The sequence below is a fragment of the Bombus vosnesenskii genome, unplaced genomic scaffold, assembly GCF_011952255.1.
Source record: "Bombus vosnesenskii isolate JDL3184/JDL3185 unplaced genomic scaffold, Bvos_JDL3184-5_v1.1 scf7180000013263, whole genome shotgun sequence".
NCBI classification, from domain to species: Eukaryota; Metazoa; Arthropoda; class Insecta; order Hymenoptera; family Apidae; genus Bombus; species Bombus vosnesenskii.
Window position 1 is genome coordinate 4100732 of NW_022882923.1, and position 15751 is coordinate 4116482.

Below are 15751 nucleotides of genomic sequence, written 5' to 3' on the forward strand. Positions count from 1 at the left end.
GCGCCAGGCCGCCGACACGTGGATGTGTACACGTATATATCTATCTACCTATCTATATATAGTTCCATATTTATATTTATACGTTATAGGTAATGTGTGTTCGTGTCCTGTTCTATGTGTACGCCTTTCTGTCTCAGTGTACGTGTACCGTATGCATGTATACTCTACTTCCATTTTGGTCGTGTGCACGAGTTCCACTCGACGATACCGCGTCCATCCAACGAACGTCACAACCTTCTATTTTTGTCATTGCGATGACAGCTCGTCTCCATCACAATTCTATTTTTTTTTTTTTTTCTTTTTTTCTTTTGCATTTACAGTGATCGTAAAGCACAGGGCGGAACGATTTCGATCAGCTGGCCACGTCGTCGAAACGAGGAACTCCGAATCGAGCGCTAATCGCGGTCTCGGAAGCGGAAGTAACCACGCGACAACGTGTATACTAATCACTCGGATGATTCCAGAATAGTTCTCGAGGGTAGTTATATTTCACCTTCCCAACGGAGCTAAATTTGAGAATAAATATGACCAGAGAATCTCCGTACAGTGGAATTCCATTTATCTAAGACCGTCAACGAAGAAATAGTTCGTTATACGAGCTGCCTAGAAGCGAAACCGATCAACTGTTCGTTACACAATTTCGTTATCCAGGATCTTTCTTAGGAGCAGGTTGTTTACTTTCATAAATCAGTTTATCAAGGAAATAATATAAGTGCATGTGTATTTCCAGGGAAGTTTTTCAGAATAAAGTTCGTAATTTCTCTATTTTGCTATCTGTGTAGTTGATCGACGTAACTTCTGAATGGCTCGTACGTAGGAGAAATTCTCTTGGTACCCCCATGACGTAATTCTAAATAAATAAATTTTCCTTATAAGAACTTCTCGCGTGGTATTTCAAAAGTGACGTGGCTCTATGAATTATTAAAGGAATGATCTAGTAAACATATAACATTGGAAAAAAGAAAATAGATTCTAGGAGATAATAGTCAAATGTTACGTTTCTAATGTTCCACTGTTAGCCTCTGAATTTGCTCTTTGACGGTTTTGACGTTCTCCTAATGCAGGACAGAATTATTCCGAGTTATGACACTTTTGAAATACATGTGCGTTATACAGTGACTACAAAAATTATTCGCACATTTTTTATCATAGCATTTACATACTAATTAATTAGGTCCAAGTATTATTTATTAATAGTATTTTCATACGACGAAAAAAGATTGATACCATTAATTGTAGTACTTTCATGCGACTGTAAAAATCGATACCTCGTTAGAGAATAAAGATATGTGCAAATACTTTTTGTAATTCGATACGATAATAACGTATAAATATAACAAAATCGATCCAGCCTTCGTCGTTCAAAGTTCGTACAAGTTCAACCGAAACGATTTCTGAATTTAGTTTAATTGATTAATAATCAGATTAGAGAATTAATTAGATCTAAAATTTCGTTTAATTAATTAATAAATAGAGTTCTACTGTATCATACATAAAAACAAAAGGAGCTAAGTATACGCGGTGACGTACGTGGCTTCCGCTTCGACTGCCACTTGAAACATCATCGACGTTTTCGTTCCGCGCGTTTCGTAGAAACACGTTTTCTCTGCCACATCACAACACGCAACACGCAAAAGTAAAAGCTTAACTTATCGGCCCATAATACGGTATCACATAAGTTTCCACGCTGACTTGACTCGAGTTTCACTCGACCCTCTACGAGTTAACTTAGGAACCACACGCTCGAAGATCCTTACACCGACGAGAGACTTGTGTGTACTTGTGTTTGTTTTTCTTCGTTTTTAGGTACTTTAACGAGCCTCGACAACGATTACTTTAATAGACGAAGATTATTGGTCCAAAGAGAAATGTAATTACACGTATCGATGGAGAGGACAACGAGGTCGATTCGAGAGCAAGTATCGACGAACCTCGACGAATAAGAATCCTCGTCAAAATCCATATTTTCTAGAGTTTGACGAAAAGAAATCCGAACAGGATATCGCCTCGAATACACACCCGTTCCTCTCCAAATTATATACAGCTCCGTATTGTTGCTCAGGGACATCGCACACACGTACGCGAATACTGTCGACACCTAACAACACTCGAGAAGAAATATCTCCTTCCTTCTCTCGCCTGTAAATTTGCTTCTGTCGTTTGATTGTAGAACCGAGCTGTCTCGTGCCAGCTCAAAACGAAACGAACAACATTAAGATACACGTAACAGCGATTAAACGGACCGCAATCATAATTCGTAGTACCCTTTGAGTTTTCGGTGTTCATTAATCACAGCGCGCGTTTCAGCCTTCCATTGCGTAAAGAATTAGACCGTTTAATTTTCAAGCTCGTTGGACATTCGTTTGTCGCATCTATCCCCTTTCTCTTCTACTTTTATTCTCCCTTCTTGCTTTTTCTTTTTTTTTTTTTTTGTTTTTACAGACACTCTCTATCGAAATCGTAGATCTAAACGTCTCGTAGATCCTTTGTTTATGGATCTTTCGTTCCGCTTTCGAACGATCGTACGATACGATGAACGTTCCAAAGTTAGGGGTATCGACGCAGAAGTTGAAGAGGGAAGAGAAGGAGGATCGAACGCGACTAAGAGAATCAAAAACGGTGGGGAAACAGAAGTGATCGATCGACGATCGATCGATCCACGCGCGACCACCGTCCAGTCCAAACGAGCCAGTCTACAGAAACTTCGTTTACTATTTACACGAATCCTAGCGAGTTTCGGTGTCTCCCGATTTGTACGATCGTCTACACGCGAAGAGCTACAATCGATACCACTCAAGAAACGAGAATAACACCGCACCGTTTTGTCCCAGAGGAGACCATTCGAAACGCTATCATCGATCGATTGTCCTCGCAAAAATTCGGACTCCGTGCCAGCTTCCATCAATGTGTTTCCTTCTTTCTTCTTATTTCCGGTTATTCCGCTTCTCCTTTTTCCTTTTTTCTTTTGGTTTCTCTTGGTTTGATCGTTCTTCGTCCAAGTTCAGCCTCCTCTTCGGTTATACGCGATCACGCCGACGATCGGAGAGACGTCGCAGTGAGAAGTTGACGAAACGTTCAACATACCTATTAGAAATCATTCGTTGCATGAATTTACCCCGCGAACTGCGTCTTTCTTTATGCTTTTTCGTAAGAAACTGTCCCCAACGTGAACCTAAATATCTCGAAGGAAAACTAGTTCGAGATGTCCAGACACTCGACTATGCTGTTTTCTGTTTGTGAAAAATTGAATTCTTGAATCGCTCGTCTTGATAGAAGGTTTGATCAATTCGAGTATTCGAGAAACCTTCGCGAGCTTGCCAAAATCGACTAAAATTATCTTTAAACACCCGAGGCTTCTTGAACATTTTTGGAGCTTTGAGTTGCTGAAGTGCCTCGAAGGAAGCACAGCGTGGAAATTCTAAACGGTAGAAACCAGCAATGGGACGAAACGAATCAGCTTAATTTAACGCTTTAAGTTTGTTGAAAGTGGCGTTTCAACTAAATATATTTCTCGGTATTAATAATTATAATAATTAATAATATTAATAATATTAATAATAATTAATAATATATATCTCGGTATAAATGCACCAAGTTCGTGATCAATTTCCGCTCGATCTCTAAATTTCCAAACCACACGCGTTCCAATAAATTCTTCCAACATTTACTACAAGTATATACCTCGTCCCATCACTGATAATATTTGCACACGCGACGAACGAACTAAATACTAAAGAGTAATAGGAGGAATTTGATAGTCGAATATCGTTGCATAGCCATCCACTTGACGATTCTACCGTTTCAAGCCTCCTCGAACCAACTCTCGAACTCTCCATCTCGTGGTCTTGAAACGCGAGAATCCTCCGAATAGCATTACCACTCATCCTCGCGTGAAAATCTTCCTCTCTCTCCATAACTTCGAAATATATATATACCCCGTGCCACTATCGTCGTGTTTATACTCGAAAACTCGTACCTCGCTTCGAAGCCTTCAGAACTCCAAGAACCCGTCAAGGTGCCATTACCGACACTCAACGACAATAATACGCGAATTACATTGGAAAAAGTAAGAGTCAGACGTGGAAAATATCAAAGCAATCGTACTAGAACGAACCACGAATTTTCCCAAACGAACGACATTTCGATTGCCTTCGAGGGAAACCGCAGAGACAAAAAATGGAAAAAGATCGGTCGAAGGTCTGATTTAAAAGTGCTGTATGCGTTCTCCGCGTAGATAAGGGTTCAAAAATCGAGCGTCAATGCTCGGTCAGGGCAGCCCGAATCCGAAGAAAGGCGCGATGGGCCTGTCGTCGAAGAGACGAGGAGGCGGAAGTGGCGGTGGCCTCTTCCTTCGCGGGGCAATCAGCGTCCTCTATAAGGACCCTTTGGCGAACACTATCTCCCTGTGCTTGGTGCGTATGTGCGAGCGGAGGGTGTCGATCCTGCTGTATGTAGCCGGGCAATACGGGCACAAGGACCTTTGGGCGGTGTGTATGTGGAAGTGGTGCCAACGATTGGTCACCTGTTTGCCGCAGGCTCGGCATCTCCACAGCGCCGGCGAGCCGAGCGACACGGCGAACATCTCGTGATAAGAAAGACCGACCGGCACGTTGGGCACCATACCTGAAAACCCAACACGCCGTCATTTCGATTTTGCTTCCTTTCTAACCATCTATTTCTCTTTCTTTTTTTTTTTTTTTTTTTTTTTTGTTTTTGATTCTTGATGGTTTTGATTTTTTTTTTTTTTTTTTACTCTTTCGTTACTTGTTTGAGCGTTTGGTGTGTATGTATTTCTGTCTGCTTGCTCGCTCTCGATAGTTCGTGAAGTAGGCGAAGAATTTTTGGAAATATCATAAATTTAATACTTTGACTGTTATGTAAGATATATTTGCAAGGTATACAGAACGCCTTGCATAATGTAGCGTGTGCTATCAATTAGAGGATAATCCGTGTGTATGTGAAAAGACAAGACAGTGTAGAATTTGTTCTACATTTTTTTCGATGGGGTAGGTTGCAAACATTCGATCGTTGGTTTATCTGTCTCGGTGCGCGCCCCTTTTATTTAACCGATCGCCTACTGTCGTGCGAATTACAATAACGAGCTATTAACGACTCGGTACGACACGTTCAAAGGCATTTCGACTTTTTAGAGAATTAACGCGTAACATCTTTTCGTGTAATATGGAAACGTATAACAGAACAGTCAAGGTGTTAAAGGTAGGTTTCCGGTCAGTTTTCGGAGGAAAAGCTGATCAAATTTTAAACGTCGACCTTCTGGCTTGAATTCTTGCAGCCCTTAAAATGATTAATGTTTGTTAAAACAGGGATTGTTCCCGGAAGAAAACTCTTAGTCTCTTATAACGTGTAACAAGGTATAACAACTGTAGAGTTTACAAATTTTGGTTGGTTAGAGCCACTTCTCAACGAGAAACCCAATTAGAACGTCTCAAGCTTCAGGTTTCTAAGCTTGTAATGACAATAATAAAGGCACGAAGAAGTTTCCTAATCAAGCTCACGAAATTCACCGAGTTAACCAATGTGATAACATCACATTTATGATAGAAATTTGTGTAAAAGCGAAGGGAAGAATTTTACCATCTACATCTTTGTATTATCGAGAGGGCAAGTGACAATGGTTCACGAATTTATATGAACACTTACCATGGAAAACTTTTATGTCTACGTATGTTACACGAAACATTTTCAAATTTGATTAGTAACGCTACACGACTATCACGACTATATTGGCAACATTTAAAGCCAACCGAAAAATATATACAGAAATTACGCGCCACTTATTGCAAACATATATTTAGTAAAAACTTAATATACAGTATGAATAAACACACGACAATTATTGTTAATACGGTCCCACCGAACATTGCGATATAATTGATCGTTTAAATGTGATTTTGCCATATCTACGAAACATATACACTAGTTGCTCAATTTACGAAGTTCCGCGTGGAATGAAATTCGCATAATTAAAGTCTGTCAATATAAAAGAAACACTAATTTATTTCAAATAGCTTAACAAAAAAAAAAAAAAAGTAAGAAGCGTAAAAAAAGTGCCGCATAAACTGAGGGACCAAATATCTAATGATTTCTTTATTTCCAAATTTATGACAAACTTTTGCCAGTATAATTACAACAGCCGACATAACATATCTCGTAACATAACAACGTTAGGAAAATTTCCAAATTTCAAGATGTTTCGCATAACGGATACGATATATTCGTAAAAGTTTTTCTACAAAAGTTCGAATACATTCGTAAGCCTGTGTATGATACAGATACGTAGCGTAAGTGTGTGAAAGCTGGCAACGTGTACATGGAAGCAACAAACAAAGAGGCTCTCAACTCTCAACAATTCATTCACGCGCGTACAAGCGTCATCCCTCTCGCATCATCTCTCCAGGATACAGAAGCCTCGGCAAACGTGCCGAGATGGGATACTCACGTTTCATAGCGACGCAACCATAGACACAGTCGGCGAGGAAAAATGCTCGAACGTTTGCCGATATTATCGAGGGATTACCTGAGAACGGTGCCCGGCTTCCGTACGCCTCTAATCCTTCTGACGAGCACGTGGCAAAGTTATGATTGCGCTAGACGATGATCGATACCGAAAGAATTATCGTATCGGTCGTAGAATCGTTGAGCTATGGTGATAAGTCCTCCGGTGTGGCTCAAGGTATAAGTGGCTGGCGTTCACCTGCTTCTTGTTCCTTGGATAACACGTGTATTCTCGTGGTGTGTAGGATTTCGTGGAAAACATATATCGAGGAACATACTCGAGCAGGAGGATTTGTGTGATTGGTTCGAGTGGCGAGTCGGGGGATCTTAAACATTTGGTAAATAGTACGATCTTAAATCGTAGCGATGTTCGTTCAGGTCTAAGCAACATTCGACATTCTATTTCAAATGATTCGTAGTCTACATCAGACACTCTGTAAATTAGTTTCGAAAGGAGTTTAGAATTTTCATTTATTTGCATATTTCCCGAGCTGAATGTCTACGTTGGTGTGATTTTATCGAGTTAACGCGTGATGTAAAGAGATATGTTTTATATGTCACAAATAAAGGAAGATCGAATGAAATAGAATTTCGAATTTAGTTTAACAGAGGATCACTAACTATATGGAAACTGGTGTGTATAAAAGGTAAAAATACTCCAATATTATACAAGGAATCTAATGAATTGCAAGTAGTCTGTGAGGTTCCGAGAGATTGAAAAAGGATTAAACAGATGTCCGGAGTGTCAGATTCGAACAGATGAAACCTGTTGATTATCTCAATTCGATTTTAAAATTCACAAGAAATATCCCAGATGCTCTGACCAGTTATAACAATCATAAAACTTAATTCAACTTTTCTTTTTACCATTTCTCGAAATTTTCTCTCCTTTAATTCCCAACATTCCTATAACCCGAGAAGAAAATGCCTCAACGAAATTGATCATACTTTTCAAAGTAATACCACCCCTGTCCAAATCCTGATTCAGCAAACTTTAACCACACAACACTCTGCATAAAATTGCCAAACGATATTCATAAACTGTAAACTATTTCTGCCCCCCACTTCTACGGAATAACCTTCTTCGTGTATTTTTCGTGATCGCAGGTTGTACTAATCTCTAACGCTCACGAGCTCTAAGCTAATCTGAAATGGTAAACAACGACGTTAGTCGCAAGGAAAACTGTTCTAGCTGCGTGGTAAAACGCGATCGATCGTTAACAAGGGCTAGAGAATGACGGTGTACATAGAGTATCGGACTCGATTGAATATTTCACTCGAGCCAGAGTTATTCGAAGGCGGTGCTCTGCCACGGCGCCGCCGTTTCTGATAATCCGTGCCGCGTGAACACAACTATACCGTCACGTTATGCCGTCTGGTTATCGACATCATGTACGGAGAAGTTTGCACACGATCTATCGGGCAACGCGCCACGAGTAATCCTATTTGAGTCTGATCGTTGAGCCTCGACTACACGTGAGCCGGTCGTGATACACGCTAAAATTATATACATACATATATAAGTACTTTCTCGTACACACATCTCTCCAGTAGCAACTGCTTCTCGGATTCTTGTGAATTTTCGCGACTCAACCATCGTTCACGCACGTTCTTCGACGAAATTTCGTCTTCAGTGGAAAACCGAGGGAAATATTGTGAACAATGGGGGAAGGATGAATTTTGTGTAGGTAGTGAACTCTGATTTACTTTGATGGAATTACGATTAGGATTTTTCGAAGTGTGCTAATTGTTTTCCATGTATTTCTTTTTTTTTTTTTCTTAGAACGAAACTTAAATTTCAATTGCTCTTTTTAAAAATAAGGATTCTTCGAATTTTTAATCGATTTAATCGATTTCTAGTCGTCAATTGAAAATGTATATTTTCATTTTATACGTTTCTAAAGAATGTTTGATTTTTAATCTCCAACGTGCTAAAATAAAATAAAGTTGGAATTATCGAGAAAGCGATTAATCTCATCCAGTTCGATTTTCGTTATAATCTGGTCGGTGTGGTATTCCTAAATACTTAAACGATTCTTAATCAATTTCCCAAAGTACCCGCAGACTTCCAGTCGAAAGCTTTTAAACTTGAACCAACTATTTTCATCTTGAAAATTATTTATTCCATAACCACATTTTCGTATATCTATTAATCCACAGATATGCGTACATTTATACAATTCAAGTTTCTCCATAATCGTTTTGTAAATTCGCTTAGACCTAACGTTACCGATAGAAAACTCTCAAAATGGAAGGTCCTCGGCGCAACGCTAAATATCCTCGAATTTTTTACCGTACAAACTTTTACATAGCTGCTAGATACAAGTACTGAAAAGTACAGTTAACCACAGTTACCGTTCGATTACTTTAAACCAACGAGCTTGCCAACCAACCAACTAACTTCCTCCAACAATGCTTAACGTCTATCCTTAAATCTCTCCAAGATCTGGTTAAAAAATTGGTAAAATCTTACATTTTTAGGAATTACGAAAACTTTGGAAAATTTAGAATATCACGAGTCACGTCTGTGAAATTTCATTGATTTTCACGTTGTTAGTTTTTACATTGTTAACGTTAATTAAGTGAATCTCTTCTGTCTGCTATTTCCTTTAAGAGTATAACATTCCCCCCTTACCCCATAAATTTAAATATCACTTTCCGTATGTTCCGACGAATATTTTTAGTTCCACTGTTACTTTATTTTTATCTCAATTTTTTTTTTCTGCTTTTATCAAATTTATATCCTTCGCTCGCCATTCTTTCAGCACGTTGCCAATTTTTCTGATTAAAGATCCGACACAATTAAGAAAACAGTAATTTCGATACACAGAGAACTACTGTGCATTTTTAATTCTCTCTCTCTCTCTTTATTTTAATGTTTTTTTAGACACTTTTTTAAGCGTAACGTCACGTTTTCGCGGGTAACTTCGCGATAGAATTCCAGATTACGCTCCGCACTTTCATTCTATCACGCTATATTCGGAATTCTAAATTTAATTCTGAAAATTTGCTCGACAGCAAAGAACGGCGGAACTTATGAAACAACTTAATAATAACTTTTGCCGATTCGTTAATAGGCCAAAGTAACCCGGCTAGTTCTTCTCATGTTAAACTACGTGTCGTAATAACCTGTACGCGAACCGAAATCGCAAAACGCGACCGTATAATCGTGCTTTTGCGATTTTAGATGTCGAACGAGTGACGCTCGTTCTAAAAAGCCGTAATGGAAACGTCGCTAATCGACGAAAGTTTACGAGCAAAAACTGGGCGGGTAAATGACACCATCAGATGAGAATATTAAAGCGGAAGCTTTCGAAAGTTTCAAACGATATAAAACCGGAATTCATTGCAACTGCAGTCTTAAAGATATGGCCGAACCGTTCGCCAAATTACGTTCGTTAATTAAAAATTCTTTAAGTATGCGCCTGTTCGTTCGTCAATTAATACAGGGTGTTTAAAGAAGTGGGCGATATTTTCCGCGCTGATAATCATAGCGATTTAAGTTAAATCTTTGAGAATTTTGAGATTTTGTATTAAATTACCTACTATCTTATTATTTAAATAAATATTATCTCGTTAGTTTCATAATTAATTAAAACGTAGTGTAGCTTTCTTTTTTCTGTGTTTTCACGCCTTGAAAAAATATACTCACTTTTTGTTTGTAATAATCAACGCGGAATATTATTTTATGAAAGATAACATTGGTCTAACTTAAACCGCTATGATTCGATTTCAGAATTATATTTCAGCGAAACGATTTGGATTCTACTCTAAAACACATCCTGCACGTTTTTCTTTTTATTAACGACGTTTCCATTATGGTTAGTTAATGGGGATGTTAGTAACACAATACGCATCGTCTTTTCTCGCTTAAACTCTATTTACGTTAAATTTTATATATCGTTAAATGTTCAACGTGATTTATATAAATCGGAAGTTCAACTTTCGCCAGTTAATAGTAATATTTGCGTTATAATTATTCGTTTAAAAAATTAATTTCATCGATAAGAAAAGGAGGAAAGATGCAGATGCTTTATAAGGGAGGTATTTTGTTTCTTCGAAAGAAACGTTATTTAAGGGAAGCTTTCGAACGAAGCGGTTTCTGGCAATTTCTCAGAGTTCCGTTTCACGTACTTTTTCTCAAAGACAAGTACGTTTAATCGCGGCTAGCGTAATCAAAAGTTGTTTGTATTGATTCTTTTCATTTAACCGCAACATCCTCTTCGACTAAAAAACGAGGAACGTTCTTCGAACTGAGCTTTCGAAGATTTACGTAGACACGTGAAAAATTCAAGTCGCGTGGCTATCGAGTCAATTAAAAAATTAGGAAGGTTCACAGCGAAGATCTTCTTCTGTGAAATTCTTATAATTTCGTATTTAGTTACTAATCAGAATATCGTAAGTAAAAATAGAATTTTTTATCCCTGTAGACACTTCTAAAATGAAAAATTTCTATTAAATAGATTCTAAGTACGAAAATGAATACGCTCGTTCAATATTTTTGCGTAAAAATAAAAAATCAATGCTTCAAACTATTTAATCCTATCACACAACCAACAACGTGTTACGCGAGTCTCTCGATGTGGATTAACCCTACCAAACATGGACAACGTGTAATCGGATTGTTTCATACACACGAAATGCCTCCGTTCAGGAAACCAGAGAGCAAAAGCGGTCGGAAAAGCGAGGAACGTGGGTCACGAAAGAACCAATATTTGTGCGAATCACATGGTCACTGCTATTAATGGGACGAACTACTAAATTCACGATCGACAAAGAGAGAAATAATCTCTCGAAGACGCATTGGAATTCGGTACCCAGCATCTTGATATTTTCTTCAATCCTTTTGAAACTAACAGGATAATGCTATCTATGAAAATTTTTACAAAATCTTTTATTAATTTCTACTATATGAGATACGTCTATAATTTTACAGCAATTTTTTTGCAGTTGATTTTGAAATTAATTTTCGCCGATGAATCGCCCTTTTTCCTTCGCAGATTATTTTGTATGTTATTTGAAAATCTTCAACTTTAACTTGCTTCTGTTAACTTGCAATTCCGTAATTATAAAAGTTTGCAGTTAAGGGACGACCCAGTTAGCAAGTTAAACAACGTGTCTACTAAATGTCTGCTTCTTATAAACTCGTGAACAACGGCGAGAATTTGTTCCTCAGATTGGATTAGAACGCTTCGATGGATACAGGGGGTGAGGACATCGATTTGAATAGGTTCGCGTGTTTGTGTTAAGGCAATGTACTGTGGCGAATATAATACGTTCATTTGTAATTCAGAGCGTTGAGATGTAAAAGGTATTTTTCAATACTCGTTGCCATCGACGAAGTTGATATTAACAGAATTTCAATTTTGCCTATGGAATTTAAATAAAATTGAAATGTGGGGAATTTAAATGCAGAAAATTCAAATTCGGATTGTGTATGCGATTGGAAGTTTGATGATACAAGTCTTTTATTCCAACCACGAAAATAGTAAAATGTCCAACCAATGAGCATTGGTATTTAGAACATTGAAATGTAGGAAATTAGAATTTGAAACATGAAAAATTGAAATTTATAATCTACCTGCGAATGCAGATGAATATCGTAAAACATTAAAAGGCTCTGATTAAGTTTCATTTTACGCTGGTGCGAAGGTATTTGCATTTCGCGAAGTGAAATGCTACAACGCAGCAGAAGTAGCGCGAGTTTAATGGAACTTTATTTTCCGTCCATATTTTCGACATAGAACAACACGAATGTCATTTTACTCCTTTTACTCTACCAGTCTCGTGCGTATAGCAAATAAAGATTTAATTAAACCTTTCGCAACAATTATAAGTTTAATTAGAAAAGCTGCTTAATCGCTGTTTTCGTCTCTGTATTACTGGAACGCCCTTTATGTAATTGCAATTTTACAGAAAATCGTACAATCTATAAAACTTCAAATTCTAAAGATTAAAAGCACGTGAAAGGTACAGTTCGTTTACATTTTATAACAACCTCTTTCGCTTTGACATTTTCTCTTGTCGCTGGGAAACTTAACATGTATGGATCTTGACAAAATGTATTTTAAAACGGTGCACGAAATAAGAGATTCTTACTATGAGATACGTTTCGTCATTTTCTGAATATATTTCATATAATGAAAAATAATTACTGATAAAAAGGGAAGCGAATTTTGTTACATTCTTTAACGAGCTAATTTCCTACGTTTGACGTTACACAAGAATCATACCATAGCATACGCGAGATACGAACTTTTAAAAATCTAGGACAGGCCGAAACGAATTCAATTTTCAGTCTACCAAGTCAGGGGCTATCGATTTCACAGTCACCGCCTGTCCCTTTTCCCTTTTACAAAGCTGCAGGGTTAAAAATTTGATAAAGTTCGACGAAATTGATCAAACGAGTAATCCTGCGGATCTACTAATTTTAAGGAATATTTGCATCCGTTCAGAAAGATAATCTTTCAGACACAGATACGTAACTAACGTGCAATAAACTATCACCTGCTGTACGAAACTACAACTTTTTTACAACTAATAAACTCGAGCAATCCAGGTTTTACTATGCCGGAGGAAACCAGATACCAAAAGCGCTTATATTTAATTAGTTTGTTAAATTTGATTGTTTGTTGTCAATCAAAGTTGCGTAATCGCTGTTTCCATCTCTGTATTACCGAAACACCCTTTATGTAACTACGATTTTACGGAGAGTCACACGTTGCATGAAACTTCCATTTCTGGAGATTAAAAACACGTCGGAGGAAAGTTCATGGACATTCTTCAGCCAGCAATTTCGCTTGGATTTTGCGGATCTAACCGAAAGCAACGTGCACGATCGATCTGCCTAACCACCTCGACAAAGCAGAAAAATATCGTTTCCACGAGGAACATAAAACTCGGCATAGCTTTATCAAATTTTCCATTATCGAAATCACTCGGTTTTACAGCGAGACCGGGCGCGATACGAAGGAAACGTTTAAGTTGAGGCGAGCCAGACAATATCTCGACACAAGGGACCCGGTCGCTGGCTGGTCTATCGTTTCCAGTTTGTAATAACGTTTGAAACTAAGAGTGCCAGGCTATCAGAAGACCCGCGGTTGCCGCGTCGAACCGTGGGACAGGAAATCCGTGCACCGAGCGGAATTCGTCGAGTTTAGGAGAGCGTAAAACGTTTAAGTATGGCCATCAAATTTTCCGCTCGCACATTTACGATGTTAGACCCAGCACGTTGGTCCGCTGAGAAGCTGAGTCGAATCGAATCACCGCCTGTCTCAGAATTAATATCACCTTGGTGGGAACGTTGATGCGAATCGGCACTGCAAACGATTGAGAAATTTCGATTTTCGGTGCCCTCCAACAGCTGGCTGGATTAGAAACACTGAACGCTTCAGAGACGAAATTTCATGAAATTGTGTTTGTAAGAAGGGATTGTCTAATGGATTTTACACGCCTGTTTTAGACAGAGAAAACATTCTTCTACGCTGTGTACTCGATCTTCTAAATAATATGTAGGTCTTTGTATTACGAAATGATCGTCAGTGTGGTAACGATATTTCCTTTCTACATCTAACTTAGAATATGTTATAAGTCACTTACAGAGTTGCGAGTAATTTATTTAATTAATTGAACAAACGATGAAAGAACAGGTTTATTAAAAAAAGTTGGTTTCACGTGCGCGTATATTGCTGAACGTAAGTATTAAAATATGTGTCGATTGATCTAAATTGTTAAAAGATTTAATTAATAAAACACATGTTTGACGTTATACTAAAACTGCCAGACTCGTCGAAATGATTGATTTCAGGGTTTTTTTTATTTTTGCTATTATTAAAAACATGCAGGTGGTTTCAGCGAAGTTAATATTGTCTTTTATTGAAACAGAAATGTAGCTGTATGTAATATCGATATATTTTCATCACATCACTCTAATTTTTCATTCGTCCACAATTCATTAACCCTGCTGTATATCGTTTATATCATTATCGATCTAATTATACTTTTTCACCGTTAAAAATTTCATTCAATTTGTGAAAAATGCGAGAGAATATTTATCAATATTTGTTTAATTAATTATCAATAATTTCATATCATAAGAGTTTCTTCTAAAACAAGTTAATTATCGATTAAAAATCTTTTTATTCTTAAAACGAGAGCAAGATTATAAAAATAAACATTCGAGGAAGCAAGGCAAACGTAGGCATAAAAAGATTTAGGGTTCAGAAAAGTCCCTATTAGAATTTGTCTGTATAATTAAATATCGCTATATATCTTTGGCTTTGTTTCACAATTCTGTCGTCATCTCTAATTTTTTTTTTCACAATATGAAACGCGTTGATTATTATAATTCTAAATTTATATTATCCTACATATACAATCACTACTGAAGGGGTAACTGTGTTTAATCTGTACAAAACTTAAGAGTACTGATTCTTAAACTTAACCACGCTACTCAAGTAGCTACGTGAATGTTTAAAATACACATACACCTTCGCTGAAAAGGCTTAAGATATTTTACCATTTTTTTTTTCTTTTTATAATTTGATAAAGCCTGATATTATGAACCTTAAACTACTTTTATTTTTTAGCAAAACCGTTCGTATACCAGCAGCGTTGTATACCTATTTTAATGCATAATGCAGGTAACTCGAGTCCTTACGAGCGAAATAATTCCCATCATAACCAGTTTTTCTGTGATGTAACGTTATATGAATATAAATATCACGAGTCTCCTAGAAATAGCAAAGGAGCTGGAAATAAGATGCAAAATAAGTATCGAGCGCTTATAGCAACGTATATTAAAAATTTCTCTAATATTCTCCTTTTATAGGCTTACAGCGAAAATACGTACCTCTACGTATAAAAGAATTGTAATTAAATGTTCTCGTTAATCGCGTGAATTAATATTTATAACAGACGCTTACAAGTTAAATATGAAAAATTCAGATGCTTAGGATATAACACAGCTTTATGCAAAGGTGCATACCAAACAAGTGGATTAAGATTTGTGAAAATTGCAGAACTGGAAATTGTTGGAAAATGTTTGCTTTGGCAAAAGTGACAATTTAAATGCGCGAGAGAATATCTTTCTAACGAACGCTTGGACCCACGAGAATCTTAAATTGACTAAAAGCGAGCTTTGCTCAATTTTACGAATTTTTACACGACAATACGTTCTAGGATGATTCAACTACTAGAAGAAGATAATATCTCTAAAGTCCATTTCTTATGAAAT

The 15751-nt window shown here is 37.3% G+C and overlaps 1 protein-coding gene across 1 annotated transcript in view; it reads right to left on the reverse strand.

The window, feature by feature from the left end:
* Positions 1–3577: 3577 nt before the first annotated feature.
* Positions 3578–15751, reverse strand: part of LOC117233018 (sex determination protein fruitless) — a 70012-nt gene continuing 57838 nt past the window's right edge. Inside the window, exon 5 of the mRNA XM_033492932.1 lies at positions 3578–4623. Within this exon, the coding sequence (XP_033348823.1) occupies positions 4373–4623 (251 nt within the window). The 3' untranslated portion in view covers positions 3578–4372. The remainder of the gene's footprint in view (positions 4624–15751) is intronic.